The following is a 15,713-nucleotide window of genomic DNA, read 5'->3' on the forward strand; positions in this document are numbered from 1 at the left end:
AATATGACTTATCGTGTTTCTCTAGTCCTCGTAAAATATTATACCAGCTTTATCGCTGAGATGTATCGTACCGTAGGTATAATGGCTGCACAAGCAACGCCGCCTAAAGGTTTACCTACTAAAAGGGTTAGGTTCGCTAATCAAGAAATTATCGCCACAAAGAGAAAAAGAAACTGTTCCACGAATTAACGAATGAAAGCACGTAATCATGCTCGCTGGTTCGCATCTGTTTCTTTGCAACAATGTTCGAGAATACCATTGCGTGTCTCTTATCTTGTGCACACATTTTTATACACTGTTTAATTACCCAGAACGGATCGGCCGAAATTAATTTCGCAGTCAGAACAGAGGAAAAGGTGATCAGGGGCGAGGATCGAAAACAGTGGGAAGAATTATGCCTGTACAGATACCTGGAAATGGCTTGTGATAACGTGAAGTTTGTTAATGCGTTTCATGAACGAATACATGTGGTTTTTGTACAGGTTGATAAGAGTTGCGAATACTTGAACAATTACGCTGTTGAATGGAATTACTATGTAGCCCATAGTGCAGCCCATATTCTCGTTTCGTTAAATGGGAGCTTTTAGGAAGGTATTACTGCAATTCGTGCTTCACATATCCTTCGTACCTTACTACAATACGATATTAGTTAACCATTACACAACTACAACTTCGGCAGAATTAATTGATTAAGACGTATTATTGAAACAGGAAATCTTAATAATTATTACATCTTAATATATTTCTCTTCATATCTATACTTACAATTGTAAATTATGATTATAATTTTACATCGCGATTATTTCTTTATATTTAGAACCATTTTCTAAATATTTTTTGTAATATTCAATATTCCAAAATCTTTACTGTATATACATATATATATAGGTACATAGTTTCTTTATTTTATTACTCAATTACTTACTTACTTGATGCTTGATATTTACTCCCTCTATAATCGATACGCAAGGATCTTTAAATATCTGATATTTCAATACCGTTCTAACGTTTAGGATTCCAATATTATTTTACTATTTATATATTTTGTAAATAGCAAATTTAATACAGCTATATGTTCGTCGAGTAATTACGAGTTAAAATAAGCGACGCAAAAGGCATTTATTACGCGTGAAATTTCCCAATGACTCGTTAAATGGCAGCCATTCTACCTTGTTTCGATACCGATTCCAGCACCCTCGCGGTGAAGAAAAAAACAATTTGAAAAATCCGACCACCCAACAATGCAAAATGTATTACGAGCTCTTTGTACCGGTCGAACAATGAATCTAGAGTGGCTACCGATATATAGTGGTCTAACCTGCTTTCGAGGCCCACGGCACTGCCATATTAATTAAAAAGAAATAATCCAGTTCGCCGGGTTTCGTCTTTGCACTCTCGCTAACCTCCATCAATGGAATAAATCCAGTCTCGATAGCGTATCTCGAACGCTTCGCTGTGAAAATGCCAATACGAAGGGGTGTTAAGGGATAATTCTGCAAAACGACGAACATGTATCGAGTTTTTATCTCGCAGTGGTCTTGTATCGATAAATCATATCGAGTAATCCGTACTTTGTGCTGCTAATAGTTTACGTCTATGAAAATGTCTATTCTATGAACAAGTTCTATAGCTGTATAATTTTCTCACTTATTTTAGTTCTTCTTCATCTTCAAAAACATCGCGGAAGAATAAATTTTCGATATTGAAAATAATTTACTATCATTCTAAATACATAAAGATATTATTCCTCTGTAAAGGGCTACGAGCAATAGTATTTGTGGAAACAGTACAATTTTCCAATTTGTTACTAGATCTTGTTACTAGATTTTGGTTTCTTTTAGTATTGAGTCAATTTAAAGAAAACAAATGGAACCTACCTTCAATTATGCATTAATTATAAAGCAAACTATCATACTTCAACACCACTAACAAAGATTTCCAATATCAGTGATCATAAAGCACGTAGGTTAGAATAAGATGTTTGAAGATTATGTATCTCCCCACAGAATGAAAGTAATCATACAAGTACGGAAACACGTTAGTATACATTTCCAATTACACCACTTTGTTTAATGGGACCTTAAGAATTCGAAAAACAAAAGTGGAGAAAGAAGGGAAAAAGGGGCAGTGCATACAATGACACATTCCAATCACGCGTAATGACTGGCCGCTCCTTTGTTACACGCATTCTTCTCGCGAATGACAGTTATGCAGAATACAAAAAGTCACGCGCATGCGCATCCCACAGTTTTTTGAGACACTCGCTTTGATTGCTTGGATGTGGCACGTTTCAAACACACGTATATATGTCTATACGAAACTAACCTATAAACATATCTAAGCAAACGACTATTGAACGTACTATTGAATACTTTATACATATTTTACTATGTACTTTATATCTTTACGTACATAACTGAAGAAATGGAATTTAAACAGAAATTTGTTTCATCTACGAGATATTACGGTAAATACTCTGTTTTGGATGTTTTATATATATTTCTACATATCATTATCCATTACATGCATTTTTCCACTTCCAAATTTCTGATAAATGTATAAAAATCAGCCTGCTTATCAGCCTCTTCATGACTCATGTACCACACATATATGTTACATATCGACTATCTACGTTGTAAAAGATTTGATAAAGGACTATTGTGTACTGCATTCATAGCAATTACGCAAATGCTTATTGAATCATATCTATTATGAATTCCTATTTCTTACGGCTCTCGCAAAACCTTGTTTCCACGATTCAATCGTTAAAAGTGTTTTATATTAATCTATTGGATAATTGAAACAAGATGCGCCATAATTAATAACGGTTAGGTTTCCAACAGCTCGTCTGCGCCAAACTCGGATTACGATTTTTACGAACTCGATCTAAACTGGTCTACGTGACGAGGGTTAATCTATTTTGCATCTGCTACTCGAAATTCGTATCTTTCACAGTGGCCAGTATCGCCGATATCGGAAACCAGTTCCGTCAAAGCAATCGATCTATTCTGCGCTAGAACTGGGAAACACCGGGGGAAGTGGAAGTAGAAAAGGAGAAAGAAAGAGCGAGTGAGTTCAATTTGCAAAATTACGAGGTACCATGGAAAAAATTGGCGGTCGCGTAACAACGCGCTTGCGTGAACTATGGAACGGTGACCTATAGTCAATCCATTGCGTACAATCACTTGCTTCGTAAAAATTAATCTAGCATATATTATTTTATTATGCAATTGTACTTGTACTTGTAATTTATAAAAAATAAATACGCTTCTTTCAACTATGAAAGTATGAAAAATTATTGTGGTATGTATTTTAAAATTTATTCAGTTTTAAAAAGAAGTTACCTCGAGTCAACATAATCGATAATAAAGCAAAATGCCATAAATTGGCTTACTGTTACTATAAAACAAAATAGTTTCTAGCTCCTATATAAACATGGCTGCGTTGAAAACATTTCAATGAGGATACGAGGAATGGAGAAAATGCGACTGGTCTAACGTAAACGTAAGGAACGTTGGGACGCACAAAGGGTCCCCGTCTCTTTTGATTCAAATTTTCCGATCCGTATGATCGTCGGGAAGGGATACGTTCCCCAGGAAACAGGAAAGAGAAAAAGAAAGAGAGAGACAGATATAGAGAGAGGGAAAAAGGAAAGGAGAGAGAGCACACGGACAGAGAGACCGACCGACAGGCTGGAATGTGGCCGTTAAACCGATCCCACCCAGCCAATCAGCATCCCCGTACCGTCGACGTTAAGACGGGTGTACAATATTGCCCTGTTAACTGGTCGGGATTTTGCTTCGATAACTGACAATTGCCATCCCCATACATTTTTTCAACCGTCCTTTTTAATTATTCTAGACACTTCTGGTATTACAGCGGTACCTCATTAACTGACCACAGTTTCCAGTACCTTATTTGGGAAAGTACCTACTCAGAAAAATATATTTCCAGGTAGTTTACAGTGTCTTCGTTTCTTCTGAATACAATCGAGATATGCATATCTGAAACATCTGTTTATTTTAAATTATATATATATATATATATATATAATTACACACGTAACGTCAGAAACATTCCATAAAATAAATTCCAAGAAACAGGTGAATTAACGCGTCACCAGTGTACATATGTAAAATAAACAAATGTGTCAGTCATCCATATCATATTAGTACTTATTGGGAAACACAGATATTTGAAATTTCCTAAGAATATACCTTCCTCGATAGCTGACCGGATGAGCTCCCGGTTCGTGACCAGTTAAAGAAGCACTACTGTATACATACCAGTAGAAGAAGCACTAGGAAGCACGACTCGCAAAAGCGTGAGAATAAAAAATAATCAGAGGTCAAGAAACAGACAGGGCGACAGAGGGTGCTCGCGATAATAACACGGGTCGATATACACCGGGCGTTATTTTGAGGCCCTTCGCGTTCGTAGGATTCTCGGACGAATGCGTAACGTATACACAGCGTTAGATGCATATACACTATACGCGTATAGAAACTGGGGTTGCTCTTTCTCGTAACGTGCACCTTTGACTGCCCTCGAACTTCTCTCTCTCTCCCTCTCTCTCACTCTCTTTGACTATGTGGTACCAAACCAATACAGACAATACCACAGGAATATGTTAGATATATATGAAAATACGATCGAAGCCAGTAAGTAGTACTTACCTTGCCGCTCTTAGCTGCCGGCGAATTCTCAACGATGTCGTAGATGACGTGCGGCAAACCCGCGGTACCGAGGAGCGAGAACCCGAATCCGGACGAGTCGCCGCGGTTCAGGGTGACCACCAGCTCCTCAGCCATGTTTCGAGCACATTGATCACCTCACTGTCATTTGACGCACCTTCACGAAACCCGCACACCGTACACAAGGATTATCCGACGACCCGTGTTTATCTCGTCTTTCTCCTCTCTCTCTTTGTCAACCACCGTGTGTCACTCTACGTTTAACGTTCCTTACGTGCTCTCGCTCTCTTGGCACACGCACGAACACCCACACACGGACCAGGAAGCAAGGGCCCCCTTCGCGAACACTTTTCGCACTGCACCGCGCGATAGAACCGCGCCGCGCTCTCTATCTCTTTCCTTCCCTCTTCCTTCTCCTTGGTTCTTTCCTCTCTTTCCGTCACCGATGACACGAGCCTCCTACTACCCGATATGCACCGTCAACGATGGACCGCAGCCAGCGATATCGGAACAGACACGTAGAAACGCCACTCCTGCGCTTTTCACTGATACCCGCCTCGAAAACGCGCGCACTTCGTACCTGTGCCTGCGCGAACCGCGGCGGCGTCGCGGCAACCGACCACGTATCCTTGCGGACGACGCAGCCACCTCCACCCTGCCCGGCGAACGCCTCGCGACTGGATGGCGCCACCTACAAGGCATCTTACAGACCCCACCGGTCCTTCACCTCTCACACTACGTTAGTAAAAATCTACCGGCAACAATGCGATTGCAAATTACATTACATATGTATATTATATGCAACTTTAAAAATTATATGTAAAAAATATATATATTTGTATATTTTATTGTGGTTTTAATGAATCGTACAATTTTCAGGAGTTTAAAAAATTGCGTACGTTACGATATTGCAATTTGCGATTTCGAGTATTGAGCATTGTGTGCTACATATACATATACATATATGTCGCAATTTAAATGAAGTAAGTGTAGTCATTTTACTAAAAAAATTAATATATTTAAAAAATTGGTATTTATATTTAGTAAACTATTATTAAAACGTTCCTATCCAACAAAACTATTACTCAGTCATGATTATCAAATAAAATTATTTTACTTAACTAGAACGATATCATTAATATAACTACTCGAAATAGGGCTTCAAATTTTTAAACAATACATACAAGCAATAATTTATTAGAAGTTTTAAAAACTAAAATGTTTTCAAGTGTCAAATTCAAATAATGCATGAGCAATAATATTTTATTTAACATTGTAACGGATTTATAACAAGTATAAAATGTTCGAAGAGTAAAATATATTTATTGATTCTCATGTTTAAAATTATATTTTATGAATATATATAAAGTTGGTCTTAACTTATATATTTCGCTTTGTGGTATGGAAAAATAATCGAATATGCAACGCAACTAGTTCACGTTTGAAATCGCAGCTTGATTAGCGTAGTAGTGATAGCAATCATGTATCCACTAGCACATCTCGTCAAAGAATCTCTTCCAAATTATTTAGCTGGATTGCCTATTCCGGATACTATAGGAGGATGGTTTCGACTTGGAAGTAAGAAATTAAATAACATATTTACTATATGTTTAGTGATCTAACAGAATCATGTTAAGTACCTTTAAGAAATGAAGTTTTTGAACGTGACATTGCAAATCACTACTGTGCCACATTCTATCCAATAGTTCTGCGAATAGTATGAATATATGAAACTTTTTTATTTTCATTTAGTACGTGATTGGATTTCCTTAGTCCCACCAACTGCGTTATTAGCGGGTATCGGTTATATGTCATACAAAGCATTTTGTCCAAAGGCTAGAGAACCAGTAAGTAATCTATGCAATATATTGTATTTATCTTTCAATACATCAAGGGCATTAAGATAGTATGTTACGTTATATTTCGCCTTTCCTTTCTTGATTATATAACGATATTACTTCATATTTATAATTGTACCTTTAATCTAAACTTGCCTAAAAATCAGTATTATATACTATTTTTTATTTGAATTCATACATTTGTATTTATGAAATATATGTATTAAAGTACTCATTGTACTCAGTAATATACTCACTGTACCAATTAATTAGCATGTTATACAATCTACTCATCTGTAATTTGTATTAATTATGATTATAGCTATGTGGGCTTGTGAATCCCAATATAAAGAAGGATGTAAATAAAGTGGTAGACACAGTTGATATAGAAGATATCACTGAGAAAGCTGCATTTTGCCGTTGTTGGAGATCTAAGAATGTAAGTTTTCTATCTTTTTATCTACTTCGCTGCTTTGCTGTTAAGATTCTGGATCCTATTCATAAGTGACATACATTAAGGGTATCTATGAATAACTTTGTGAGTTACATAAACATATATTATACAATTATGTCATTTGTTTGTATGCTAACCATATGCATAAGAGATATTAATATTGACAAATACATAAAAATATGAATAATATTGATATTTACATTAAAAATTTTTCTATTTTAGTGGCCATATTGTGATGGCACTCATGGAAGTCATAATCAGGAAACGAATGATAATGTGGGTCCTCTTGTAATTACAAGAAACAAAGATTAATGTAAACTTATTGGCACATAAAAGTTACTGTATGTACTTCTTCTTTATAAAGCTGCTAATAAACAAAAACAAAAAATTCCTATAATGAATAATGTAGAATCATATGAACATGTCACAAATAATTAGTGTAGATAAATATTTAAATGAATAAAAAAACAACATTAAGCACAGGATGTAAAATATTATATGTATTGTCATTTGCCACTTGTAACTATTGTACACTGTAACTATTTTTTGGGATTGTGATTTGTCGAATTTATAAATAAATATATTGTTATCAAAATTCGTTTTGTCACTAACTATGTAAGTTAGAGTATGTAAAATTATAAATCTTTTTATGTACATAATTTTTACGAAGATTTGTGGCAATTACCTGAGAAGGTGTTAACTGAACTCTTTTTTCAAAAATAAAAATACATTGGTAAAAAAAATATTCCACCAATTTATTTATTTAACTAAAATTATTTACATGTTCGTCGCACATATTACAAAAACAGGTGGAAAACGAAGATAATATTACATTACAAAAGTTTCGTTTATAGTATACATTTTTCAATGGTTCCAAATACTACAAAACAAGAGAGAATATCGTTACAGTAATATCAAAGAAAACTGACAGATATTCTAGCACCCTCAACTATTTGTAAGACATTTAGTTGATACTTAAAATGCTACGTCATTTATTCAACGATCTGCGCATCGCATTATCACCAGAAAAATATACATGATAGCACAGTAACGCTATTTCTAATTTCTACAGGAGAAGGAAAAAACAATCAACGTGTTGAAAAAGATGGATTGTATACATAGCGTATATAAAACAATTACATCCCAAGAACTGTATAATATTATCCAAATATATTTGGTGTCTTGACTGTCAGGCACAATGCATGTCCTTAGTATCACAGATCAATGAATCTTCAATATTTACATAATATCAGCCTTAGCTGTGAATCATTCGGTTTTTCTTCCCTGCAGATTACTACTTTCGTTGAAATCACAGCTATAATGTGTAAAATTAAATTATTATGATTTAATTAAATATTAATTTGAATATAATCAATTATACGCTCACCTCAAAATGACGCAAATCGTTAGTATCAAATTCTAGTTCATTAACAAGTAACTCCCGGTGTCCATATCTATATCTAAAATACAAAAATATGGAATAAATTAATTTATTACTTCATATACATAAATAAAAAAAATTATAATAAATTTAATACTTACTCGATGTACCGCCTCCAAACGATCATTCCAATATATGCCAATGCAATTACTACAGCAAAACTGATCGCAGTAACTAGTGCTATGATTCCCGAAGACATATGTTTACTGTTACTCTGATCAGATTTCACAGCCTCAATAACTTCAGAATTTATACCCTCAATCTTATTTACTTCATGCGATGTTTCAGTAGTATTAGTACTATCTTTCGAATCCGTCGAATTCAGAATATCTACGATACAATGACATTTATGCTACGTAAAACTCATCGAGCTTAAAACATGCAATAAGCTTTCAAGTATGTAATAATACGTGACTGAGTTATTTTTATAGAATTTGAATTTGTATAAGAAATTATATTAAAATATATTTTTGTACCAGAATTATTGGTATTGATAGTGTGATTTGTGTCAGAAGGTACAATAGCGTAATGTACTTCAGTTGTACTCTGCGTATTATTTCCATTGATTTCCCCGTCTTTCGCGTCACCTTTTTCTTTCTCATGAGGTATAACTTCCGATACCTGAGGCTCCGTAGTGGATCCAGTCTTATTATTCGCAGTAGTCGTATTAGTTATCGTGGATTCTTTAAAAGGAATATGGATGTAATGTAGTCCATTTTTATATAACTTCCACTTTTTATTCAAATTTTATGTAATATATACCTGTAGCATTTAACGAATCACCATCATCATCCCGTGGATGCTTATTACAGTAAAGCATGTCCTCTGCTTCTTTCGTAGAAGTACAGTTTTCTTTTTTATCATTTTGCTCTTCACTATTTTGCTTCTCGTTACTTCGCGTTTTGTTATTTACCTGTTCTTTATTTAGCTTCTCACTACTTTGCTCTTCATTATTTAGCTTTTCACTATTTTGCTTGTCACTATTTAGCTTCTCATTATTTTGCTTGCTATTATTTAGCTTCTCATTATCTTCCTTCTTCTCGTCAATTGTTTTTTCTACCGGCGTATTTACAGTCGCATTAGCTGTATTAGTTAATGTAGAATTACTGGTTTCGTTCGCTGTTTTTATACCTAAAAAAAAAACAATAAGACATTCAGTACATTCTCACGGTAATAATTTGTCCTATCATTAAGCGTAAATTATGCAGAAAGAATATTGACAGCATGCATTTTAAGTGTTCAACCGGGTTGATGCAAACACAAAGAATTCAATCGTTAAGAAAATTCATTCTACTCACCCGTATTATCTTCTGCCGCCTTTATCGATGAGGTGGTCGCTTTGCTACTGCTATTACTCAAAATATCGGTCGGTTCCTTCAGGTTTCCGATGTCCACTTTGCTTAGATGTTCTTCTCTGCTTGCATACAGTGAAGAGGCTCTGCCAACTGACAACGAAACTATTTATAAAACAACAATTTTTAACGCTATCGATGCAAACAATACGAATGCGAAAAATATTAACAGCTTGTAAATATACATCACATCGTGGCGAACACCTTACGTGGAACTGTCTCTATTTCGTAAAATTTCAAAAATATATTGAGAAGTAAAGGGAGAGCTTGTATATTTTGACAAATCTATAGTTAGCCTGGTTGTTTGAAATTCTAAAGATATACTATCTACAATTGAAGTATCACGTTTAAGAAAATTTATGAAAATTTCACTCGACATAGAAATATCGCTACACTTTTATCTTACCGCACATCGGAACCAGCAGAACAACGATCACCCGCAATTGAAGCATCTTTTTTCCGTTCTGCCTATTTATGTTTACGCCTTGAATTCGAAGACTGTTGCACTTTTGCACGCACTTTGTCGTCTCTGGCACAGCTTATCGTTCTCCGAGCGCTAATCCGCGTTGTGGGATCGAACCTGAAATCAAGATTAATCGCAATTATCAATTTTCTCCACCTCCTCCTATTATACGTTTTATCTGTTATCTTAGATAAACTAGGCAAACAAATACATTTTTTATTATTATATCACCATTTTAATGCAATTATTAATAGCACTAATGTGTTAATTAATTTAATTGTATAATTAAGAGGATAGGTGAATAATTATCTTTTATATTTTTTTATTGAATGCATTACAAACAAATAGAGATTGCACAAAAAGACTTGAAATATGTGTATTTCTAACACACTCATAACAGGATATTTTTTCCTGTTCGATAATATTGTGCGTGTGCTATATTATATTATGTTATGTTATTCTATAATGTATTACATATCGTGTTATATTTTGGTACATTTTACTATAATTATATGAAATATGTACGTTAATAACAGAGACTGTATTAGGCTTTAAGCCTTATTAAAATAACCAAATAATAATACTAAAATTTACTTAAAAAGAATAACTTTTTAATATGCAATAACAAATAATATATTTATCTTATATTCTTACATTCGCTATTCCATTTGTCTTTGGCTTAGTAAATCGCGATAGTTCCTACTGATAATAGAAATGTGTATAAGTGTTTATCGAAATAAAATTCTATCGATGGTATTTTGTTGGACCACATTTCCAATTTAAAGATGATTTTCTCAATTTAGTGAAGTTTAAATTATTACCCAGTTTTCTATGAAATTCTAATTATATATTTATAAATCAATATCATTTATAAATTTGAATAGACTCTGATTGCGTATAATTTCGCAATTCAAAGTAATGCGAGAGAGACAAGCCTGTATTTACGGAAATTGTACTTTTGAAAAGAATAAATGAAAAGATTCGAATAATAAGATGTATGTAGATAATAGAGATGAGTTCGACTGTATCAGCTTCCGTTTGTCAGATAACTACTGTATCAATTGAGCGATTTAACCTGTTTGAACTAAATTGTTTTTTCTCCTTGAACCTCGTTTTAAAAATGTCATGCTATCCACAAGTATACCTACATCGAAGTATCAATTAGTATTTATATCTATATTTGCTACATAATTTACATAGTCTCCATAGTTTACAATACAATAGTTTACAATATTCATCGCCTATAAGATCTCAAGTCGAGAACTAAAACGTAAAAATTGTTTAAATATATATTACCCTGCATTTTATATTGAATATCGAGGTTCATTAATATGATGGATAATTTACTGTTTAAATACTTTTGTGATCTCTGCAAAATATACACTAGCATTAAATATTGTGTAATTTTTGTATATATTCTTAGGTTTGTTTCAAGCTTTGCCAATGTTACGATGATAATCGAATCTCATAACAATGTTAATGAAATTTCAAAATGTTTCGTATAGAAGTCGAATATCTTTGTGTACTTCATTTCTCAGATAACCAAATTCTCAGAAAATCAAATTAGAATGTTATGAAACGACACCAGATCATTTACATCACTGTGAATGTGTCGACGAATCCCGGTTAAGTTTACTTTCATATATTATTCCGTATTATACGATCTACTTTTTATACTCGTTGTATTAAGGCGAGAAGAAACTGTTATAAAGAACTTGTTTACGTACATAAAAATATCCTTGTGATGCCATTCAAACATGGAAGTTGGAAAACGTTCAAAACACAAGAATTTATCACTTTGAATTTTCTTTTATGGTGTGAACATATTACTATGGTAAGAGTGAAGAGGCATTTTTTCACAGAAATCGTTCCTAATTTCGGGCACAATCGCTATGGAAATCCAAGAATGACCGTGTACCGGATTCTCACGAATTCGCCTGTGAAAAAAGTTATATAAATCTCTTCTTCTGGCGTCGCTAACATTCATGTGCTATTATACGCCTTACATGCTTCAAAAAGAAAGTAGAAAATATTGTTCTAATGATTTGCAGGTATCTGACTATTCTGAAAGATGAAAATATACAATTAATATTTCACTAGTTATGTCCTCTTTTGAATTAGTATTTGTTAGTCGGTTAGAAAGAGACTCGTATGATTATAATATATATGTGTATGTTTATTGCCATTGCCGCAAAATGATATGCAAGAAAACGTTATATTTATTTTTTTAAATTATTAGGAATTCATTAAGGAAAGATAAACAGTACTTGGAAAAGTAATTTCGAAGGAATGAAAGTATTCATTACTTGTTTAATTTTTGACCAACTTTTTACTTAAATGTAATTAAAATGTAGGGCGTTTCACACAGGCGATATAGGAAATTATAAAAAAGACAAGAGATTATCATAATTATATACGGAATTTTTTGACGACAATATCGATAATAATGATGCCTAATTAACGTACCACTTTTTATCTGTATGTGTTAAATGAATGAGTCCACAGAACGGAACTTCTAAACGCGCATTTTAATACGCCACGTTTCAGCGAGAGGACTGTCGTAGTCATTTCACCGTTTTCAATAAAGATAAATCATAGAGAAAACATTCGCGCGAGATCCTGGTCGATAAAAAAAAATCAATAGACGAATTAACCTATTTCTTGGTGTATAATACACGGTCTAAAAGTGCATACCTTTGTCGAACGTGAAAGTAGAATGTTCCACTTTTTTTCTATTTGCAATCGTTTGGTAAAGAATTGCTATATATTTAGAAGAGAGACCAGGAAACAGTGGCAGCCAGTAAAACTCGAAAAATTGTCGTCACACACGAACTTATGGTTCGGCCGATAAACCACGCAATTACAACGTTCCGCGTGTAATTGCATTACAATTAATTGTTGTTCCTCGTAAGATGGGGAAAATGTTCGTGTGTACACAAATTGTTTCACTCGCCGTTCACTTTTCAACTCTCAACTGCGTTTTACGCGCTACTTCTAAAATCTCGATCACGAGTGCATTTCCGTAACACGAGTTGGCTTTTTTCTTTGAAAAAATGGAAACCGCTCGTTTGACGTGTTGATTACCGATAATGACGCAATCGTTACCTCGTTATTATATGAAGAGTATGGTCACATTTAAGTAAAATCTGTATTCCAATACTGCTACAGAAACTTTCACGAACTCGAAGAACAAATGACGTTTGTCGAGTAACTCGTCACTAGGAGTTACACTATTACACTAGTTACTGCATTTACACTGTTAATGAAGTACAAATGAAATTTCATTATGCTAGGTCACGATCGAAATATCTTTGCTATAATCACCTTTAGTCGTACTCGAGCTATATCTTGTTTTTAATAATAGAACACGAATGTTTAATGGATAGACGCGCAGTATGCGAACTTTCGATTATTCCATCATCTTGTTTCATCGATCGAGCCACACGTTGCTATTCTACTTCTATATTGTCCAACGCATAGACAATTTCAAATTGAAATGTCCACTCGAATCAAACTAAACCGCGCACCGTGAGTTGTTCCTTCCCTTAAGAGCAACAGCATACTGCACGTTCTACGCGACTGGAGAGGTATATGTATAATAGTGACATACGGCGAAAGAGAGGGCTACAATCTACAATAACGCGCCGCATGTGTAAAACGAAGCCAAGAAGAAACAAACAGTCATCAACGTAATTTGTTAGTAGCTGTTTATCAGTTGATTTAATCAGGTCGTTAATTGTATAAATGTATAACAGTGTCTTAGAAGATAAGGCAATCGCTTTAAACTACCGAAGTAAATTTCCGGGCAGAGATCTTCGAGAACGAATTTCGTATTGGGAATAGTGATATCTTTCACGATTCTTTTTTTAGCCCATTTTTTAGTAAATCGTCTTGAGTTGTGACCGGTTCTGCACGTTAATCGGATTAAAACAAGTAGCTTGAACATAAGAGAAATATAAGAGTGTCAACGCACACGAACTATTTTGTTTGAAGTTGAGCGAAACACTTGTCTAATGAAATCGATGATGCAAATGCATATAAAATCTATATACGACCGCAAGTTATCAAATTCTATCGGTTAAACGCAATTTGACTACTCTGTAGAATCAGGTATATTTAGTAACATCAATCCCCATCTTGCGAAATAGTTTTATATTTCGTGATTCGATCTGCCCCTATTATACTATTACAAAATTCTGCTTCAAATGTAGTATATTCACCAATGTTCACGTAGTCAGGGAAGAATTTCAAGAATTCTAAAGACACCTTACAGTTATACAGACTTCGTTATAGCGACCTACATAGTCCCTTACTTAAGTCTAACAAGCAGCCAAAGTTGGAAATAAAGCAATATTTTCATGTATCGTTCGAGAGGTTGCGAATTTTTGGCGCCGTTGAGTTAACAAGAATTATCATTACATAATATCTGAATCCTGAATGAATACCGACTATTAAGATAATCGTAAGTTGATCTTTATCCACGTTACAATACGTTACCTGGCAATATTCCCAGAATACATTGATGTATGCTGAAATTCTCACTGCTCGATGTGCATCTGATCGATATTCTACTGTAAAAACCGGTAACAACAAGCTTAAGTAGAGGAAATCGTACGCGTGTATACATGAGTACGTCACAGGCGTTTTACCCTGTGGGATTTTATACGTCATCGAATAAACTTGAAAGGCACGAGGCCGTTATATACGTACCTGCTTATGTTCTCTCTTCGTTTATCCATGGGCTGTTGAATTCTTCTTCTGCTGGATTGTACATTTTCCCAACTTAATTTTGTAGATCTATTCAACGTAATTTCAAGTAGTTACGTATATATCGAATTATCTCTAGGAGGATCATCAAAATTTAAAGTCCGATTCCACACTGTTCTGTGTAGTTAGAAAATTATCTATAGTAAACAACCGCATTGTTCTGTGAAATAGCTGCTACCTTGGAAGTTCCACAGCGTTATATATAGGGTGTTCGAGAAGTAAATAAGTAAATTGTATGATTGTTTTATGAGTAACAGTAAGAAGAAATATTTATGAGACGGTAAACGTTTTGTGGCTTCATATTATTAAATGTTATAGTATTATAATCTGTATAATAATATAGTATTGTAATTTGAAGAATCTAAAACACAAATGTATTAGAATTAAGCAAAATTTGCAAACGTTGAAGATTCCGTGAACAGGATTCCTTGCATTGAACTATGATACCTTTTTAATCCCACTATATGTGACAGATAAAATCAAGAATGCAAGATAAAAGTAAAGTTCAGCTTTGAGTTGAACATAGTCATTTTAGTATTGTGGTAAATGTTAAACTTCGACGTATATGTTACTAACGACGTGTATGTTAAACATACGTATATGTTATTCCGGAACGACACCTTTGGACCAAGTAACTCATACACCTTCATTAAAATGCATAGCTTTGTAGATATTCGATTCCAGTGATTGACAAATGTTCTTTA

General features: G+C 34.1%; 3 protein-coding genes and 1 long non-coding RNA gene across 25 annotated transcripts in view; 2 read left to right on the forward strand and 2 right to left on the reverse strand.

The window, feature by feature from the left end:
* Positions 1-5,335, reverse strand: part of LOC100646160 (PH and SEC7 domain-containing protein) — an 82,807-nt gene extending 77,472 nt beyond the window's left edge. For all 8 annotated transcript variants that reach the window (XM_048412600.1, XM_048412602.1, XM_048412608.1 and 5 more), the window contains exon 1: positions 4,677-5,335. In XM_048412600.1, the coding sequence (XP_048268557.1) occupies positions 4,677-4,811 (135 nt within the window). In that variant the 5' untranslated portion in view covers positions 4,812-5,335. The remainder of the gene's footprint in view (positions 1-4,676) is intronic.
* Positions 2,289-3,280, forward strand: LOC125386407. The gene is made up of 2 exons (XR_007226524.1): positions 2,289-2,467; positions 2,956-3,280. It is a non-coding gene; the product is annotated as an uncharacterized LOC125386407 (long non-coding RNA).
* A 778-nt stretch (positions 5,336-6,113) lies between the features above and the next one.
* LOC100645929 (CDGSH iron-sulfur domain-containing protein 2 homolog) lies at positions 6,114-7,581 on the forward strand. The gene is made up of 4 exons (XM_003401376.4): positions 6,114-6,272; positions 6,447-6,541; positions 6,855-6,971; positions 7,209-7,581. Exons 1-4 carry the CDS (start codon positions 6,176-6,178, stop codon positions 7,296-7,298), a joined length of 399 nt encoding a protein of 132 aa, XP_003401424.1. The 5' UTR covers positions 6,114-6,175; the 3' UTR covers positions 7,299-7,581.
* A 139-nt stretch (positions 7,582-7,720) lies between these two features.
* LOC100645813 (dentin sialophosphoprotein) lies at positions 7,721-14,981 on the reverse strand. Of its 15 annotated transcripts, none has more exons than XM_012317208.3 (11): positions 13,567-13,817; positions 13,348-13,498; positions 12,249-12,306; positions 11,970-12,179; positions 10,186-10,359; positions 9,726-9,884; positions 9,190-9,558; positions 8,904-9,110; positions 8,529-8,757; positions 8,374-8,446; positions 7,721-8,301 (listed from the first exon to the last, which is right to left on the reverse strand). In XM_012317208.3, the coding sequence occupies exons 5-11, from the start codon at positions 10,229-10,231 to the stop codon at positions 8,296-8,298; spliced, it is 1,089 nt and encodes a 362-aa protein (XP_012172598.2). In that variant the 5' UTR covers positions 10,232-10,359; positions 11,970-12,179; positions 12,249-12,306; positions 13,348-13,498; positions 13,567-13,817; the 3' UTR covers positions 7,721-8,295. The 15 variants fall into 15 exon arrangements, with proteins under 15 accessions (XP_012172598.2, XP_012172601.2, XP_012172600.2 ...); XM_012317211.3 differs by lacking the exons at positions 13,348-13,498; positions 13,567-13,817 and adding exons at positions 12,709-12,861; positions 12,937-13,341; XM_012317210.3 differs by lacking the exon at positions 13,348-13,498.
* Between the last annotated feature and the right edge of the window lie 732 nt (positions 14,982-15,713).

Source organism: Bombus terrestris, chromosome 15 (genome assembly GCF_910591885.1).
Source record: "Bombus terrestris chromosome 15, iyBomTerr1.2, whole genome shotgun sequence".
NCBI lineage: Eukaryota > Metazoa > Arthropoda > Insecta > Hymenoptera > Apidae > Bombus > Bombus terrestris.

Excerpts from the sequence above, each read along its gene's own strand:
- LOC100645929 (XM_003401376.4), top strand. The coding sequence starts at position 6,176 with ATGTATCCACTAGCACATCTCGTCAAAGAATCTCTTCCAAATTATTTA. Across the intron at positions 6,273-6,446 it reads AGGATGGTTTCGACTTGGAA|TACGTGATTGGATTTCCTTA; the intron begins GTAAGAAATTAA and ends ATTTTCATTTAG. Across the intron at positions 6,972-7,208 it reads GTTGTTGGAGATCTAAGAAT|TGGCCATATTGTGATGGCAC; the intron begins GTAAGTTTTCTA and ends TTTCTATTTTAG.
- LOC100645813 (XM_012317218.3), bottom strand. The coding sequence starts at position 10,231 with ATGCTTCAATTGCGGGTGATCGTTGTTCTGCTGGTTCCGATGTGCG. Across the intron at positions 9,559-9,725 it reads GGCGGCAGAAGATAATACGG|GTATAAAAACAGCGAACGAA; the intron begins GTGAGTAGAATG and ends TTTTTTTTTTAG. Across the intron at positions 8,447-8,528 it reads GTTTGGAGGCGGTACATCGA|ATATAGATATGGACACCGGG; the intron begins GTAAGTATTAAA and ends TTTGTATTTTAG.